The following is a 15,041-nucleotide window of genomic DNA, read 5'->3' on the forward strand; positions in this document are numbered from 1 at the left end:
ACGGGAGAAGCGAAGAAGAACCGAGTGTATCGCAGGTGGAAACGTGGGTCTCGCAGAGTAAGAAAATCTGTCGAGGTTAGGACGAGTCGAGTAGATGTGACGAGTGTTCGCGAATGAATCTAAATTCGCGCCAACCGGCGAACATTTTTGCATGCTCCCCCCTCCTCGAAATTCCGCCCCTCGTGTAGTTACCCTTTCTCCCTTCTTTCCCCACTCCACACACACACACACCTATTCCTCTCTCTCTCTCTCTCTCTCTCTCTCTCTCTCTCTCTCTTCCTTTTTCCGTCTCCACGACGAACTGCAACGTCCGGCGTGGCTCCCCCGTCCAATCGTCAAGCAGCTGAACGCTGAACTGGCGAGTGGCGCTGCTGGCGACCGGTTGCTCCGTTGCTTCCCTGAAACTGTGTGGGTGAGTGTGAATGTGTGACGTGACTCGTGTGAGCTGCTGAATCTCTTTCCTAGTCCTGCCTGTCTGCCTGCCACTATATCTGTCTCTGTCGGTACTAGCCTAACCCTCGACAATCCTCGGCAAACCTCGGCTAAACTCGAAGCAGACGCGCGCGCAAACTTTTCGCTCTACGAAAAATAACCTTCCAAAAAAGCCTCGTCGGCCTGCTTCAAAATTCAATTGCAAATGGAGTGAACAGTTTTTGACTTATTTTTTAAATTCCTGTCGAAACAAGGGAAGAGACTCTTGGTAAGAAGGAAATTTTCCAATGACGTGAGATGATCGAGAGCAAAGTTTTTCTCTCGTAGATGCATCCTTCCTGTATGAATAATGTGAAGGGTTGCGCGATTGAAATTTACCGATGCGAGTTGTTGCGCTGGTAATGGGAGTCTGTTTCGATTGAAAAAAGTGAAGAAAAAGAGAGATGTAACAAAAGACAAACGAGGGGTGAGATATGAACAGTTCCTTTCTTCCTTTGTTCACGAACTAGTAATAATGGAGTAATTTACGACGCGTTTATTAAACTTTCCTCGCAAAATTGGGCCAGCACACGAGTCCTGGACTAATAAGATTAGAACTATATTACTAAACTAGAATTAAAGAGTCAGTTTCGCTATTTTGGTATTGCAATTTTTAAAATAATCAAAAATAGTGTTATGATAAATTGAAAACGTCCTACACTATTTGATCCTTATTTTATGTAAGAGATTCGAAAGAACGCGTTAAATGAATTTTAAAAATTGTTTAACAAAAGTTCTTATCTTTATTTTATTATGGAGCAATCAAATATATTTGATTTTAATTTAATTTTTATCATATTAATGACTCAAGTTTACTCTGACATATTGATAATCCTGCAAACTATGAATGATGAATAAAACCGTAAAATACTTTTTATTAGCTTTATAAGTTTAATTTCTTTTTTTCCAATTGATAAATGATTTAAGCAATTTTTTAATGGAAAAACTCGTCTTTTATCCATATAGAGAACGAAATAATTTAAAGACATCTTTTAGGTGTCTTTTAGTCAAGTGTGCTATATGGGTAGGTTTTTCAATAAATGCTTTTTTGAATAGCTTATATAATTTTGTTTTATAAAAATGAGCAATTCCATTTTAAAATCCCTCACTTTTACTACAAAAATTCCTTGTTACATGTCCCAAAGTAAAAGAAGAATTTAAACTAATAAGCTAAAAAAATGTAGAATCTTTTAGACTCCATGCAAATACATGATTAAATTATCGTCACAAATAAACGGTTATAATAAGCACGAAATGCAGACAAAATCCTCGACGCAATTTGTTTTCGACATCCAATAAAGCTGGTTACGAGTCATAATTGATTCATGTATTGAGAAATGGCTGGTTAGAGGGAAGGAAGTTGCATACTAAGACTATTAAATGTTAAAAGTAGAAATGCTGATTAATGCATGAGGACGATGAAAGATCGACAGAAGGATATCCCGTAGGACAGGAGGTAAGTGGTTAAAACGGGAATATACGCGTTAGGTTGACTCGTAACGTTAAATATCATAGCGTAAATAGACGCGAAACCGAAGCCAGCCAAGAGACTGAATTATTTGATAGGAGCTGCAAAATATATGAGCAACTGATACGGAAACGTCGTAACTTTGGATCCAAGCATCCCTTATCCTGCCAACAGCGATATAATCCATCACCTTCTCGCCCTAAATAAGAAACTTGCTCGGATTAAAGTAAATTACCCGATCTCCTTTCGCGGTGTCTCATATCTCCCCTTGTCATTTCACGACAAATGCGCGTCTTCTAATTATAGCGACGTTGATAAGTCGCGTTTTCACTGAAATATCATCTTCTTACGATTCCCTTACCATAGCAATAGTCTTACACCATCGTGCGCCTATCCATTATAGCCTCTTGAAAGTCACGATAATTGCTCCTCGATATAACGAAGCTGCTGTGTCTACACCGGATATGCTTTGCTGTTCTTACAGAGATAATTTATTGGTCCTGTATAATATTTCAGAGCAGGCAGAAGTCTTTGAGGAATTCGTGCCAATTAAAAACAATAAGTAAATTACAGCCCTCGTCCGGACGTTTCGTTCTCCGTGACGTCACTCAACCTACTTACCTCTCGTGTTTCAGGCAAAAAATGTGTGGGCTGGAGCAGAGGTACGCGCAGCATTTTGGGATGAATTTTTTAATCAAGCTCACACGCAAATACGTGCTATAATTGAGTTAGGTATATATATAATGTATATATAGCGAATGTGCTCGATGCTTTCGTTATAGGCGTGATGTGTTACGGTCAGAGGCAAGGTTTATCCGGAGGATGAAACAAGGCGGTGTATTAGGGTACGCTTTTTCAGGTGGTATTGGTGCGTAGGTGACTCCATTTATTAATTATTCCGCTCAGCTCGAGGGGAAAGCACGTGCACGGAGAGAGAGCACGCGAATTTTAGCACGTGCTCGACTTTCTCGCACTTCCTAGCAGCCTCTTTCCGTTCCTAACACGATCGAAGGGATTCTGCGCAGCTTCCAGTTCTTTTCAATACCCAGTCCGCTTCTCCTACCCCTTTCGTCTCTCTCTCTCTCTCTCTCTCTCTCTCTCTCTCTCTCTCTCTCTCTCTACACACAAACCCCATGCCTCCGATGGAAAGCCTTTCTTCCATTTCAATCCTCCTTCGCCTTCTTCTCCCACAGCGAGAATAACATCATTCGTCGATCGAACTCTCCGGGAGACTTTCAAAGAGTTCCAAGCGCAAAACTCTTAACCAAGTAGATTGAAAAGGTAGCTTATATACGGACGAGATTAAATCAGCCTGGAATATCCAGCATGATGACTCTTGGATTATAATACTTGCTTTCTTTTTTCTAGGTGAGAGGAGAACGAGCCGCTGGAGAACACGAGCGATGTAAAGAGAGAGAGAGGGAGAGAGAGAGAGAGAGAGAGAGAGAGAGAGAGAGAGAGAGAGTAGTAAAGGAGCGGCGAATGTCAAAGTTCAGAGTCAATTTCCTTTTATGCGAAGTCGTGTTTGCGGCCAGTCGTTAATGTTTGACTCGTGGAACACACCCCCTAGCGTGCAAGTTGCACTAGGACATGATAAGGTGTTGACAGACAGGCCATATCGCAAATTCCACCTGAAATAGCACATCGACTTTTAGGAAATTAATGTTAAGTAACTTTCTGGGTCTTCCACGTACCACAACCGTGATTATCTAATGTTTTATAAATACCTTCGAACAACGACGGGATCAATTTTAATATCGCTTTTTATTTTTACAGAATTCCAATCGAGTCCTTGGTCCGACGTAGTACAATGCTGACCCATACAATTCCATAAAACATATTTTCCCCAGTTTTCCATCGGATATATGAAATGAAGCGTGAGGGGAGAATGCCCCGGACAAGCTCGATGCTTGGGAACGGGCGATATTGAAAAATGATTTAAATTGTTGGACGTAAATTTCTGTTTGCTAAACCAAGTGGAAGAGAGCCGGTGCTTTCTTGTTTATAGAAAAGGATACGAGGGATATATAGAAATTAAATATAGTAATCGGAGAATCGTACTGCGGAGTGGAGAGCAAGTGGATTTAAGGGACAGAGAAATGCTAGTGAGAAGATGAGACTGCTGTAAGTTGGAAGAATCGATGTGGAGCCCTAAGCAAATTTACCGCACGAGTCTGTGAAAACGATCCTAAATAAAGTGTGCTTTGAGCGCACTTAGTCTAGTCTATGCGTCCCTATGGAGAATAAAATAAAAAATCTCTGCTGGTGGCCCGAGGGATTCTTGTGAAAAGAAAACTGATAAATATTGCTGCATATTTTAATCGTGCTTCGATGTTTCGTATACGGCACCTTTAAACTCTTTAGCTTTGCATAAAAACGAATAAAGTTCTCTTGATCCTAGACAAAATTTCCCTAAGGATAATTTTCTATTTTTTTTTAAGATTCTTGAGCACTGGTCGAAGAGAAGTCAAATTATTTTCTTGTTTTTTAAACAATTTTTTTCCCTTGAATATATTTCTATACTGTGACTGAGAGATTATCATAAAATTGTCTCTGTCGATACTCCCTTGTTCCTTTTGACTCACTGGTGAACATTGGTAAATAGATTTGCTGAAAAACGATATTTGAAGTAATTCAAGGTGAAATATTTTCATAGGAAACTCGTGGAATATTTAGATAGAGGGATGCTGAACGATCATTATTGATGCTTTGGGCTTATCAACGGGGAATTGGAATTCGCGAGGGTTCCCTGTACCACGTGTGACACACAATTAAAATATATATTAAAAAAATGCTTTACATTTTAATTAACGTGTAAAATTTGAGCTTTCTCAGTGCATTCTTCAAAATTACCATTTCTCATCGATAAAGTCTTGGGAGGTTTCTAAAGATAGACAAGGATTCTTATTACTCGGCTGACTGTCCATAAAAAAGAAGTATAAGAGTGGAACAAGGCTTTTCAAAGTAAACGATAAAAGCTCTGAAAAGATTTTGTTGTGTTTCTTTGACAAATACGCTTCCTTTAATTAAGTTGGTTGAATGGTCGTGGGTATAAAAGGTGAAAAAAAAAAGAAAATGTAATGTCGATATTTTCTAAAAAGTTTTTAAAATGTTTGTTATCTTCCAATTTTATTGTATTGCCATGTAAAACGGGATTTGCGTTCTCATGGAATTATTAAAGTCAGTTTCCCATTAAGAGTATTCAATTGAACGTCAAGCCTTCCAAATGAGATTCTTGCAGGATTCTGTGGTATACCCTCTAATGCATTGTCTAGTGGTATTATAATTTTAGTATAGGAGATTTTCGAGAATTAGAACACCTTTATATCCCTATCGTGTAACTGAGCGAAATTACCAAATATTCAGGTGAAATTAGTGCAACTTGATACCCTGTATATAACAAAATTTTACACAAGCTTGTGTTAAAGGTTTCAGTTTATCTGAGTCGATTCATAGAATTGTTGATTGAAGAAGTGAATGGAGATGTGATAGAAACGTATCGACAAAAGGCCGACCAATGAATAGGTTTGATAAAATCATGCTGAAGGAAAGAGAAAAAGACGTATTATCTCTACACTGAACAATTTAAATACATTTCATTTGTTTATGATATTGTGCAGGGTGAGTTATTTTAACTCGTCCACTTTAAATGTTTTATTTTATACAACTTTCCTCTCATACAGTGGAAGAACAAAGGGGACTCGAAAGTCAACTTAATCTATTTAAATGTAGAGTCTTTATTCTGAATAAAAGATTATTAAGATGCGAAGGTCTAAAATCAATAACTACAGAGATATTTAAAACAGAACTGTTATTTTAGACCATGTGCTCCAAATGGTGACCTGTGCATTCGATACGAGCTCTGGGTCGTTTAATAGTTGACCATTATTATCAACCATTTGTCGCATCGCTTAAAATAACAATTCCTTTTAAAATATCTCCGTAGTTATTGATTTTCAACCCCCTCACACCTTAACAATACTTTATTCAAAACTATATATGCTCTATTGAATTCCATATTTATAAGCTGAAGCTTCCATTTAAAACATAACGCTGACCTTCAAATCTCCTTTTTCTACAACTTATTTTTAAGCTAAACCAGAGTTCCATACTGCATATAATAATAAATAATGCAGAAAGTGCAATTGTATAAATTTAATCACTGTCAAACAAACTGGAAATAGATCAGTTTTAAACAAAACTAGACTTGTATAATATGAAAGCTGGCGCATTTGATGGATCCACTGTGCACAGCTCGATCAATTGGCATTCAGCTTTCAGCCTTCGGCCGAGTTTAATTGTGAGAAAGTATTTCTAGTGCTTGAACGAGCTTTTCTCGATATACGAGTAGAAATACCGGGGAGCCGTTACTAAAATGCCAAGACTAGAAAAGGGAAGTAGATAGATCTTGCCTTTTAAGCTTAAAAGCGTGTTGAAAGCTATGACAATGAGAATGCTTGAAAAACTTTCCCAGCTTTGTCACGAAGAACCTATTAACATGAAGGGGTTTCTGCCAACTATTTTAACTCGCGTTTATCCGTCTGCCTACTTTACGGACCGTTCGTCTTGAATGAAACAGCTATTCAAAGAGAATCCCACTTTTACAACTCTTTACAATTCCAGAGCTTGAAAATAATAATTTTCCATCTGTGATGGAGCTTGCAATTTCTTCGGTCTTACAAATTTTAATGGACGATCAAACCCGCCTCGACCCATCGAAAAGTGGTAAACAGTGGTTGGTGGTGAATAATGAAAATCATTGCCAAGATGCAGGGTGTGTCGTTTAAAACGTTACAGACAAACAACACCCAAACCAGAATCACTACTAAAAAATGTTTCAAATAAAATTTGTTTGACTTTGAGGGGGACTTGACACGATATCACTGGTTTGACCTTGAAAAGTGTGCTGGAGGACATACGACAACCTCCTCTGTTTTTAAAACAGAATCCTCTCCTTTTTATTGCATATTCTTCTAGCTTTTAGGGGCTTTCCAAAACACCATTAAATGTATACTATTTCCTCCAGTCGTTCACTATATATATATATATATATATCCAAATGAAATTGCATAAAAACGTAAGTTTGGCTGAAGTAGTGTACAGTACCTTTACGCATAAAGATAAACAGTCATTTATCTACTTGCAGCTGGAAATTAAAATATCTCATGAATGGAATATACGAACCAGTGAATTCAACACAAATAATCACTAGCTCATTTTATATAACATATTTATATGTTTTTTCAGACTATCACGCATGTGGTAGTCATCAACACGTAATAGCTTACCCCGGAATCCTTTGCGTAGTACAACGTTCGTCCTTTCAGTTTAAAAAATCGCTTTCTCCATCGCTGAAATGACCAGGTTTGCTTCATCAGGTATCCTTCCTTTGTGCAGCAAGTCTGACGACAATAAAAATACGTTAAGAACGATTTACAACAAGTTTATCCGACGAGTAAAGAAGATATAAATAACGAAAAGGTTTTTACCGCGTTCTTGATGTCCTCGTTGGTGCTGAGCCTGCGGTGAAAACTTTTTGCCGGTTCCGTTTCCGTTTCGCTCTCGGAACTTTCGACGTTGTCCGCCTTAACCTTCGCATCTGGACACGAACTGCCGTGTCCATTTGCATTCTCAAACTTCTTTCCATTATCAGCATCATCCGTTCGATGTTCTTGCAACGGTGCGTCTTCACCTTGCGAACCCTCCATGCCTTACCAACAACGCTCTCTGCTACCTTCTTTTCCTCTTCAAAGACTCCATCCTCCTCGCTTAGATTTTACCCCATCCTCTTCTCCCTTTCTTGCGTACTATATCTCGATTATGTTCTATCAAACATATTATAGCATAATTGCCGATGGAAATCACTTAGTTCGTCCAAGTCGCCATTTTGTCTTTCCGATTATCTTCTTTAATTCTGACATCAAATATAAAATCAGTGGCTCCACAATTTTTCCTAGTATCCGTCCTTTTTTTGCGCAGCCTTTTCCTAAAATTCTTTCATTCCATCTTAAACGCTCTCGAACACATATTCTTCGTGTTTTTTATCGTCTTCGATGCTAATAAAGCTTTACGCGCCAACCACGTAACTTTCTATAGTATCTTTGGATGGTGCAGGAACTTGTTACAAAAACTGTATCGGGTATTTTCTCAGTAAACTCGACTGTAATCCGATTTTACTTTTGTGTATACTATGTATATTATCTATATAAACAGATACAAAATAAGAAAGGATGGTATTAATATTTTATTTCCATCGCAAAATCCTTTTATGCTGCTTTAAACCCATTCGAACACAGATTTCTACATTGAAATTCTAATGACGGTCTATCGTTTATGTTTTCGTTTCTTTCGCCTTCCTTTTTGTCTTTATTCAATGTTTTTCACGCTCAACCGTAAAATTTCCAAGTATCTTCAAACAGCTCACGAATTTTACATAAAAATCCTATCGAGTTTCTCATTGAATAAAATCAACAATATATAATCAGTGAATAATATCCGCTTCCCATTCTACTTTCGTGTATGCTGCGTAATATTTATAAACATTGAAAAGTAAAAAGAAACTGGTATTAATAGACGCGATTGTTGTAAAATATTGAAATTAATTCAAAAATAATTTAAGCGTGTATCCAATGAGCTTTACAATTATCTAAATATATGTTATTTATTTTTCTACTAGGCAGCAATATATATTTAAATCAATGTATTAAAGGTAATGTTAAATTACATTCTACGCTTTAAAAAGTATTTACATTGGAGGTGAGCTTCTTTATCGGATAAAAGGTACGGGTATTTTTATATATAATACACTGTACCTATACTGTAAGGTTCGAATGAATTTTCTATAGCAGATATATCGATTGAAATTATTATACTTTAATCAATATTAAAACTAAATATATATTTCAGAATTGACAATGGGGTTTGCGATATGAGAAGATTTGTAAACTTAAAATATGAATAATGGAAAGAATACCATACCTGTGTTATCGGGCGAAATAGGGGCAGAGTAACGTCACTTTCATCCTATTGCCGGTAACACACACAACTCTAATACCATGGTAACTAATACTCCCATGAGTAAATATCGAATATAGGAGTTAGTTATTTCAATGTAGATTGTCTATACCTTGAAGTCATTTCACTGTTTATTGAAAGAATTAAGACTGTAGATGAACCGAACTTAGATTTATTATTTAAACCAAAATAATACTAAGAATCTGTCAAAATCTTTATCTCAACAAACAAAGCCAAAACTGACCGGACCAAGAATCAAGCTAAACCAAGAACGGTATAACCAGCCTAACCATGAAAACGATGAAAGAAGTGCTGCTACTACTGCTTCCACGCTACACTATTGGTGGCGCCATTTTGAATTTAAATTCAGAGGGATGTTCGAGCGAAATGATTTTGTGCAAAAATTGCGTATTTATAGCTAACAAGTGTTTTTTTATTAATCATTGGTTAAGTAAATTTTAAATTTATATATCCCATTTTAATAATTCGATTAACTATTTTATCAAGTTTATAGGTTTTATGTAGCACTGTTTTATATGTATGATCAGTAGTTACAGTCTGGATATAGCCAGACGCACAATACTCTCAAAAAATATTTAGTAACATTTGGTACGATTATATAATTATAGTTTTAATACAGGTATAAGCTTACCTTCCATTGTTGAAAATCGATTATCATTAACACATTAATAAATATATATTTAAATTTCACATCAGTTATTGTTATAAAACCTATTTTATTTTTTTATTCAGTTAGTAATGGCACTTAAATATATTTTTGCAAATTATCTAAAATACAGATTGTGTGAGAGAGAAAGAGAGAGAGAGAGAGAGTACAAACTAAAAGTCTTTTTAAGACTAATATCAGTCAAACGTGGATTATTTATAAACATTTACTAGTATACCAAAAATAGCAATTTGTTGGCAAATTAATATGGCAGCTATTTAATAATGCTAATGATATAAGTATAACAAAATATATTATCACAGAAATTTAAATTATTCTGAAACTTTGTCAGAAATCTTTAAAATTTAGAAAAATTGAATAGAGCCTTGGAGGTAAATATCATAATACGAAGTGTTTGCGATAGAAAATGACACATGTTATATATATATATATACATTATTCTACATAAGCAGGTACTTTGCGTTTTACGAAAATACAATATCGTGCAAATCTCATGTATGAAAAAGTTTAAATTGCCTTTAACAATATCAATATGCAATATAGCAGTAACAATAAGTACATGCACTTCTAATAAATCACGCAACTAGTTTTCAAGTAACAATAAATTTGCCTCTTGCTTGCACCTATATATCTATAAACTTTTAATACGAGAAAAAGGATTAATGACGAGTGTTTGAGATTTTCCATGTACTGCAAATATTTATCTAACATATTTTCTACAAGCCAGGGACATGCTGTTTTTTTCTATTTAATTAACGCAACAAAAAAGAATGCGTCTGTAACGACTTTTTCCAGAATTCGCAGCAATTCGAGATTTGGCATGAAGCAAACTTGAATCTGAGATTGTTTGGCTCAATAAAGAACCTTGAACTGATACAGTGTCAGATTCCTGAAACCAGTCAGGGCTGTTATGGCATAAGTTAGAAGCGTCGGGTCTATAGATTTTAGGCGTATCAGTTTTTGCAAAAACAGTTTTAACGCCATTGTTTTTTACATTGCTCACGACTTCTGTATCCATTGGCGTATCCCTTGTAAACAAATGTGGATCGGATTTTAATATATCATTAAACGATATTAATAATGGCACTTGAGTGGGATATAGTTGAAAATCATGCATATCTGCTAATGGAGTTAAGGGAGTTTCAATTTTGTCTGTATTTTTGCCAAATTCAGATTCTGCGCATGAAAGGACTTGTTTTTCTAGAAAAATTCTGAAATTATGTTTACTTAATTCAGTATTTTTTAAATTTGTTCTTTGATGTTTTTGTTTTAGAGAGTCACAGTCTTCAAATTTAGTTGATAGTTCTGACGAGACATGTACATCATTGGAGATGCTTGAATCCTGTTGGGAATGTTTTACAGAAAATAACGAGTCACGGTTTGTAGGAAGAATTTTAAATTTATCTGACCAATTGTAATTCAGTTTAGACTGTCACTTGCACTTGTTGAAAGATTGATCGCTTTGTCGACGGTGTTGATACGTTAATGGTGCGACTAATCTGCTATCCTTACTTTTGTAATACTCATTAAAATCTAATCGTACGCTTAGTAATTGCAAAGACACATCTTCAGCAGACGCTAACATCAACAAGAATTTCTCTACTCTATCCTAAAAAATATATTAAAGCTGTTTAGACATGTGCACTTCTTAAAACATTGTGATATTAGTAAAATCATTGATTACCTGATATGTTCTTGATAACAGCCTTAATTGAATAGAGAGAGTATTTAAATATTTCAGGAATTTCGTTTGTCGATCTGTAGATACTGCATCCGCATTATTTGTTCTGCCCCAATTTTTCGTTTGTTCGATAGTAGTTCGTATAAGTTTTTCATCTTTTAATCTAGCTTCGTATTCTTGAGTAGTTCGTGAGATGAATGTTTCCTCCAAATTCTGCAAGTCCAAAATTGGACCATAAACGGATCGTAGATGATTCATCAGTTCCTTAAAAAAGCATCAGTTGAATATGTATCTATTATAATGGCAATTAATACAGTTAACTGATCTACTTACCTGGGAATTCTCATCCAAAAGTGTACCCCGTCGTACTGATTCTACAAAATTATTGTGAGCTACTATAATTTCATCAAGAGACGATGCCTGCCCAAGCTGTTTAGCGAAAGCATCCCAAGAGCACTCAATTACCTAAAAATGTTAAATATTGTTGAATACACATTTTTTAAAATGATTATAATGAAATCAATCAATTTTATTAAGATTTTTTCTTACTTCAAACAAAAAATAATACTGCATTTGATGCACCAAATTCACCATACTGCTCGTTATAAGGTGAATGTGATTTTGTATCGGTAATACTTCTGGCATTCGCCGAAACATTTTTGCAGAAGTGGTCTGTTGCTTCCAAATAGCAGATAAAATTGATTCCATTCTTTTAGCTCTCCATAGAGCAAAAAATACTGTTTGGTATATCTGCCTACATGGCTCCAAAATCTGTAGTATTAAGCTTTATTAGTACTACATTATAAATATGAAAAAAAAATGGTGTGCACGAACTTACAGTTCCAATAGGTCCATCGACATTATAATCAAGAATAAAAACATCCCATCCAGTCTCATTTTCTGATGGTGCTAACAGGTTAATATCTAGACGCCTCTGCACATCTAAATCATCTAATTTTGTGCTTGTTGCTCGAATTGCAGTTACAACAATTGATGATATATTGTGGGGATATATAGAATTAACAGGCTTGGCTAGTTCAGGCCTAAAAAATTAATAAATGTAAGCTATTGATCATAAAGTTTGTGCTAATAATATAACTGAATAACTTACTCTAATAAATGCATTAAATGTTGAATGAAATGGCCTTGACCGAGCAAAAGATAGCCTTTAATTCCTTGTAGATGATCCATCAAATGATACTGTTTTGTTAATACTTCTACAACTCTAGTGGAAGTTTCCTTATAAGCTGTATTCATCATTGTTTGTAAGCGCCCATCTGGATCCATGTCAAAAAAAACTTCCACTGTAATGTAAAAGTTAAATGAAATAAAATTGATTAGTTAACAAGAAAAATCTTTTATTTTTATAATATATAAATCAGTTATGCAAACCATCATAATCTTCTTTATTGTCTTTAATGATTTCTCTGTTTTTTCCTTGAAGCGGGGAAAAATCTTTGCATACTTCACGTAGAAAATTAATACTTTTCCCAGTTCCTAGGATCTTTTTTGCTTGTATTTTACTAATGAATGATGGTACCATGGAATTTCGCACTTGATATTTTTCATGCCACATCCTATCTCCAGCAACATCTGCACATGCTTCTATAAAGAACTCTTTGTATGGATCTTCCAGTTCACCATCAGCAATCCATCTCATAAGCATATTATACAATGGATCACAAACACTCTGCAAAATTCTCTTAACTAATTTCTTTACTGTTGCATCTCCATGATAACTAAATTCATATACTGTAGAAGCTAGAGCTCCTCCTTTTTGTCCTTGACAGGCTCGGACTATACTCGCTAACCATTTCAAAGTTTCCAAAGGATCGCCCGCCCAAAGATGCAAATGTGAGAGAGTAATGCCAGGCACCCCTAATTGATTATGGGATCTGTAGCAACAAATTTTAGGTTTAATTAAATTTACTGTAAATAAGAAATAGTACTTTATTTCCATTACCTGTTTACTTCTTCTTGCACTATTGCTATAAATCTATAATATTCCGTTAACTCTTTATGCAGGGCTGTTACAAAACTGTCTGATACCCTTCCAGCACCACCAATTGACATTCTTTCAATACCTCTTTTAACTACATTGTGCAAATATCCTAATTCGCTTAGTCTTAAAACAGCTTGTTTCTGTGATATGCTAATATTTATCATATGATTGATTTGAAAACCATAATTAGAGTCTAGTTTAAGAACCTTTCCTTCAATTCCTTGAAATGAATAAACCAAATCTTGAACCAAAATATCTTCAGAGACAGTTTCATCACTAAAGATTTTATTAGAATTGAAGGCTGGGGACTGAAAGTTGATCATTGCATTATTTAACGAGACAATTTGTGCTTGTGAACCAGCAGTTTGAGGCAAATAACCTAAAATTATAAAATAGTTAAAATACTTAATTTTGTTCAAAAAGAAACGTTTACTAAAATTAAACATAAAAGGAAGACGAGACAAGATTCAGAGAATATAGCTGTCTATAAAAGGGAGCAATATAAAACATTGTTACTGGGCTTTGGGGATGATGTAACTTATTTTTCAACTCTCATAAGAATGAAGAAAAATAGAAAGCCTTCTGCATCTCATTTTTTCTAGATGTCATAATTTTGATAAAATATGGAATGGCTAAACAAAACTTACTAAAGTCTCTCCATTACAATAGTTTCTAATAGCACAATACATATTAAAAAGGAAGAACTATATTCTTTGAATTGTTTCTGTGTGAATAAAGCAACATTTTTTACATAGATTCATTGAAAAATAGCATATACAGATTTCAAATACTTTTAAATAATTTACCACTGGTTGAAGCTAAAGGTGAGGGTAAACCTAGTTTCATTTCAGGAAAGGAAAACATTTTATCCTTTAATTGGTTGTCTCCTATTTGACTCATGTTCAAAAGAAACACTAGTATATTTACTCGATTTTTTAACGGCTATGAAAATAAAATGTCAATAAGTAAATAAAATAATAGAGTATAGTTAAAGCATAAATATTTTTAAGACTATTACCTTATCTTTCAATTCATTATGCAGTTTATCAAAGTGAATAGCATTACCAGAGGATAATTTATTTCTGATATGATTTCCCAATGACAGTTCGTCCTCACGTATTGCTTCATACTGGGTGGAAGAAAGTATTCCCAATGAGTATCTCATAAATTTTCTCATTGTTTCTGTATAGAGCATAAAAAAAATATAATTTATACCAAGGAATTAACAGAGACCATAAATGAATTTATATTTAACCTGGTTTATGTTCTCCACATATAGATATAACCATCTTTTGAAGAAGGTCGGCTACACTTTCAGCTTCGGAAACATTCATTTTTGAACTTATTGTAAGAAAGCAGAATTAGTTTAAATAGTTGTTTGTTAACAAATTACAGAGCACAAGCTTGTCATTTTTCTTGTCGGCGACCAAACCAACGACCACAGACACTTTTCTCCTGTCTTTTCAGTTTGTAAACAATTTTAAAGACACAGTGTATTACAAATTGTATTTTTTCATTCAAAGTGGAAAGTCATTGATAGAGGATAATGAAAAGCCGACTTTAAATAGAATGAGCTGTATCCAGTATACATACATTCAAAAGAGTTTTGTCAAGTTTCGCAACACAACAAATGGAGGCCGCCATGACATTTTCCCGGAACCTAGCCTTAACCGTCCTAACTAAATCTAACCATAACTGAGGACTTCAAACTTGAAAC

At 35.0% G+C, this 15,041-nt stretch overlaps 2 protein-coding genes and 1 long non-coding RNA gene across 6 annotated transcripts in view; 1 reads left to right on the top strand and 2 right to left on the bottom strand.

The window, feature by feature from the left end:
- LOC136774711 (diacylglycerol kinase eta) overlaps nucleotides 1-9,207 on the bottom strand; it is a 48,418-nt gene extending 39,211 nt beyond the window's left edge. For all 4 annotated transcript variants that reach the window (XM_066729142.1, XM_066729144.1, XM_066729143.1 and 1 more), the window contains exons 1-3: nucleotides 8,918-9,207; nucleotides 7,429-8,140; nucleotides 7,228-7,341 (exon numbers count right to left, since the gene is read on the bottom strand). In XM_066729142.1, coding sequence (XP_066585239.1) covers nucleotides 7,228-7,341; nucleotides 7,429-7,647 — 333 coding nt within the window. In that variant the 5' untranslated portion in view covers nucleotides 7,648-8,140; nucleotides 8,918-9,207. The remainder of the gene's footprint in view (nucleotides 1-7,227; nucleotides 7,342-7,428; nucleotides 8,141-8,917) is intronic.
- On the top strand, nucleotides 3,087-7,218 carry LOC136774714 (uncharacterized). Its single transcript, XR_010822836.1, has 3 exons — nucleotides 3,087-3,220; nucleotides 3,308-3,603; nucleotides 3,716-7,218. It is a non-coding gene; the product is annotated as an uncharacterized lncRNA (long non-coding RNA).
- A 1,850-nt stretch (nucleotides 9,208-11,057) lies between the features above and the next one.
- On the bottom strand, nucleotides 11,058-15,008 carry LOC136774558 (gamma-tubulin complex component 3-like). The gene is made up of 11 exons (XM_066728943.1): nucleotides 14,580-15,008; nucleotides 14,343-14,506; nucleotides 14,131-14,266; nucleotides 13,286-13,703; nucleotides 12,715-13,217; nucleotides 12,434-12,626; nucleotides 12,161-12,365; nucleotides 11,872-12,093; nucleotides 11,656-11,787; nucleotides 11,326-11,586; nucleotides 11,058-11,250 (listed from the first exon to the last, which is right to left on the bottom strand). The coding sequence occupies exons 1-11, from the start codon at nucleotides 14,656-14,658 to the stop codon at nucleotides 11,074-11,076; spliced, it is 2,490 nt and encodes an 829-aa protein (XP_066585040.1). The 5' UTR covers nucleotides 14,659-15,008; the 3' UTR covers nucleotides 11,058-11,073.
- Between the last annotated feature and the right edge of the window lie 33 nt (nucleotides 15,009-15,041).

The sequence above is a fragment of the Prorops nasuta genome, unplaced genomic scaffold, assembly GCF_024137725.1.
Source record: "Prorops nasuta isolate Cenicafe-Biocafe unplaced genomic scaffold, Cenicafe_Pnas_1.2 PNAS00006, whole genome shotgun sequence".
NCBI lineage: Eukaryota > Metazoa > Arthropoda > Insecta > Hymenoptera > Bethylidae > Prorops > Prorops nasuta.

What these genes read in the sequence shown, in the direction of transcription:
- LOC136774558 (XM_066728943.1), bottom strand. Translation starts at nt 14,658, where the DNA reads ATGAATGTTTCCGAAGCTGAAAGTGTAGCCGACCTTCTTCAAAAGATG. An exon ending in ACCTTTAGCTTCAACCAGTG is followed by an intron (nt 13,704 to 14,130) that starts GTAAATTATTTA and finishes TTATAATTTTAG; the next exon opens with GTTATTTGCCTCAAACTGCT. An exon ending in CATTTAATGCATTTATTAGA is followed by an intron (nt 12,366 to 12,433) that starts GTAAGTTATTCA and finishes TTAATTTTTTAG; the next exon opens with GCCTGAACTAGCCAAGCCTG.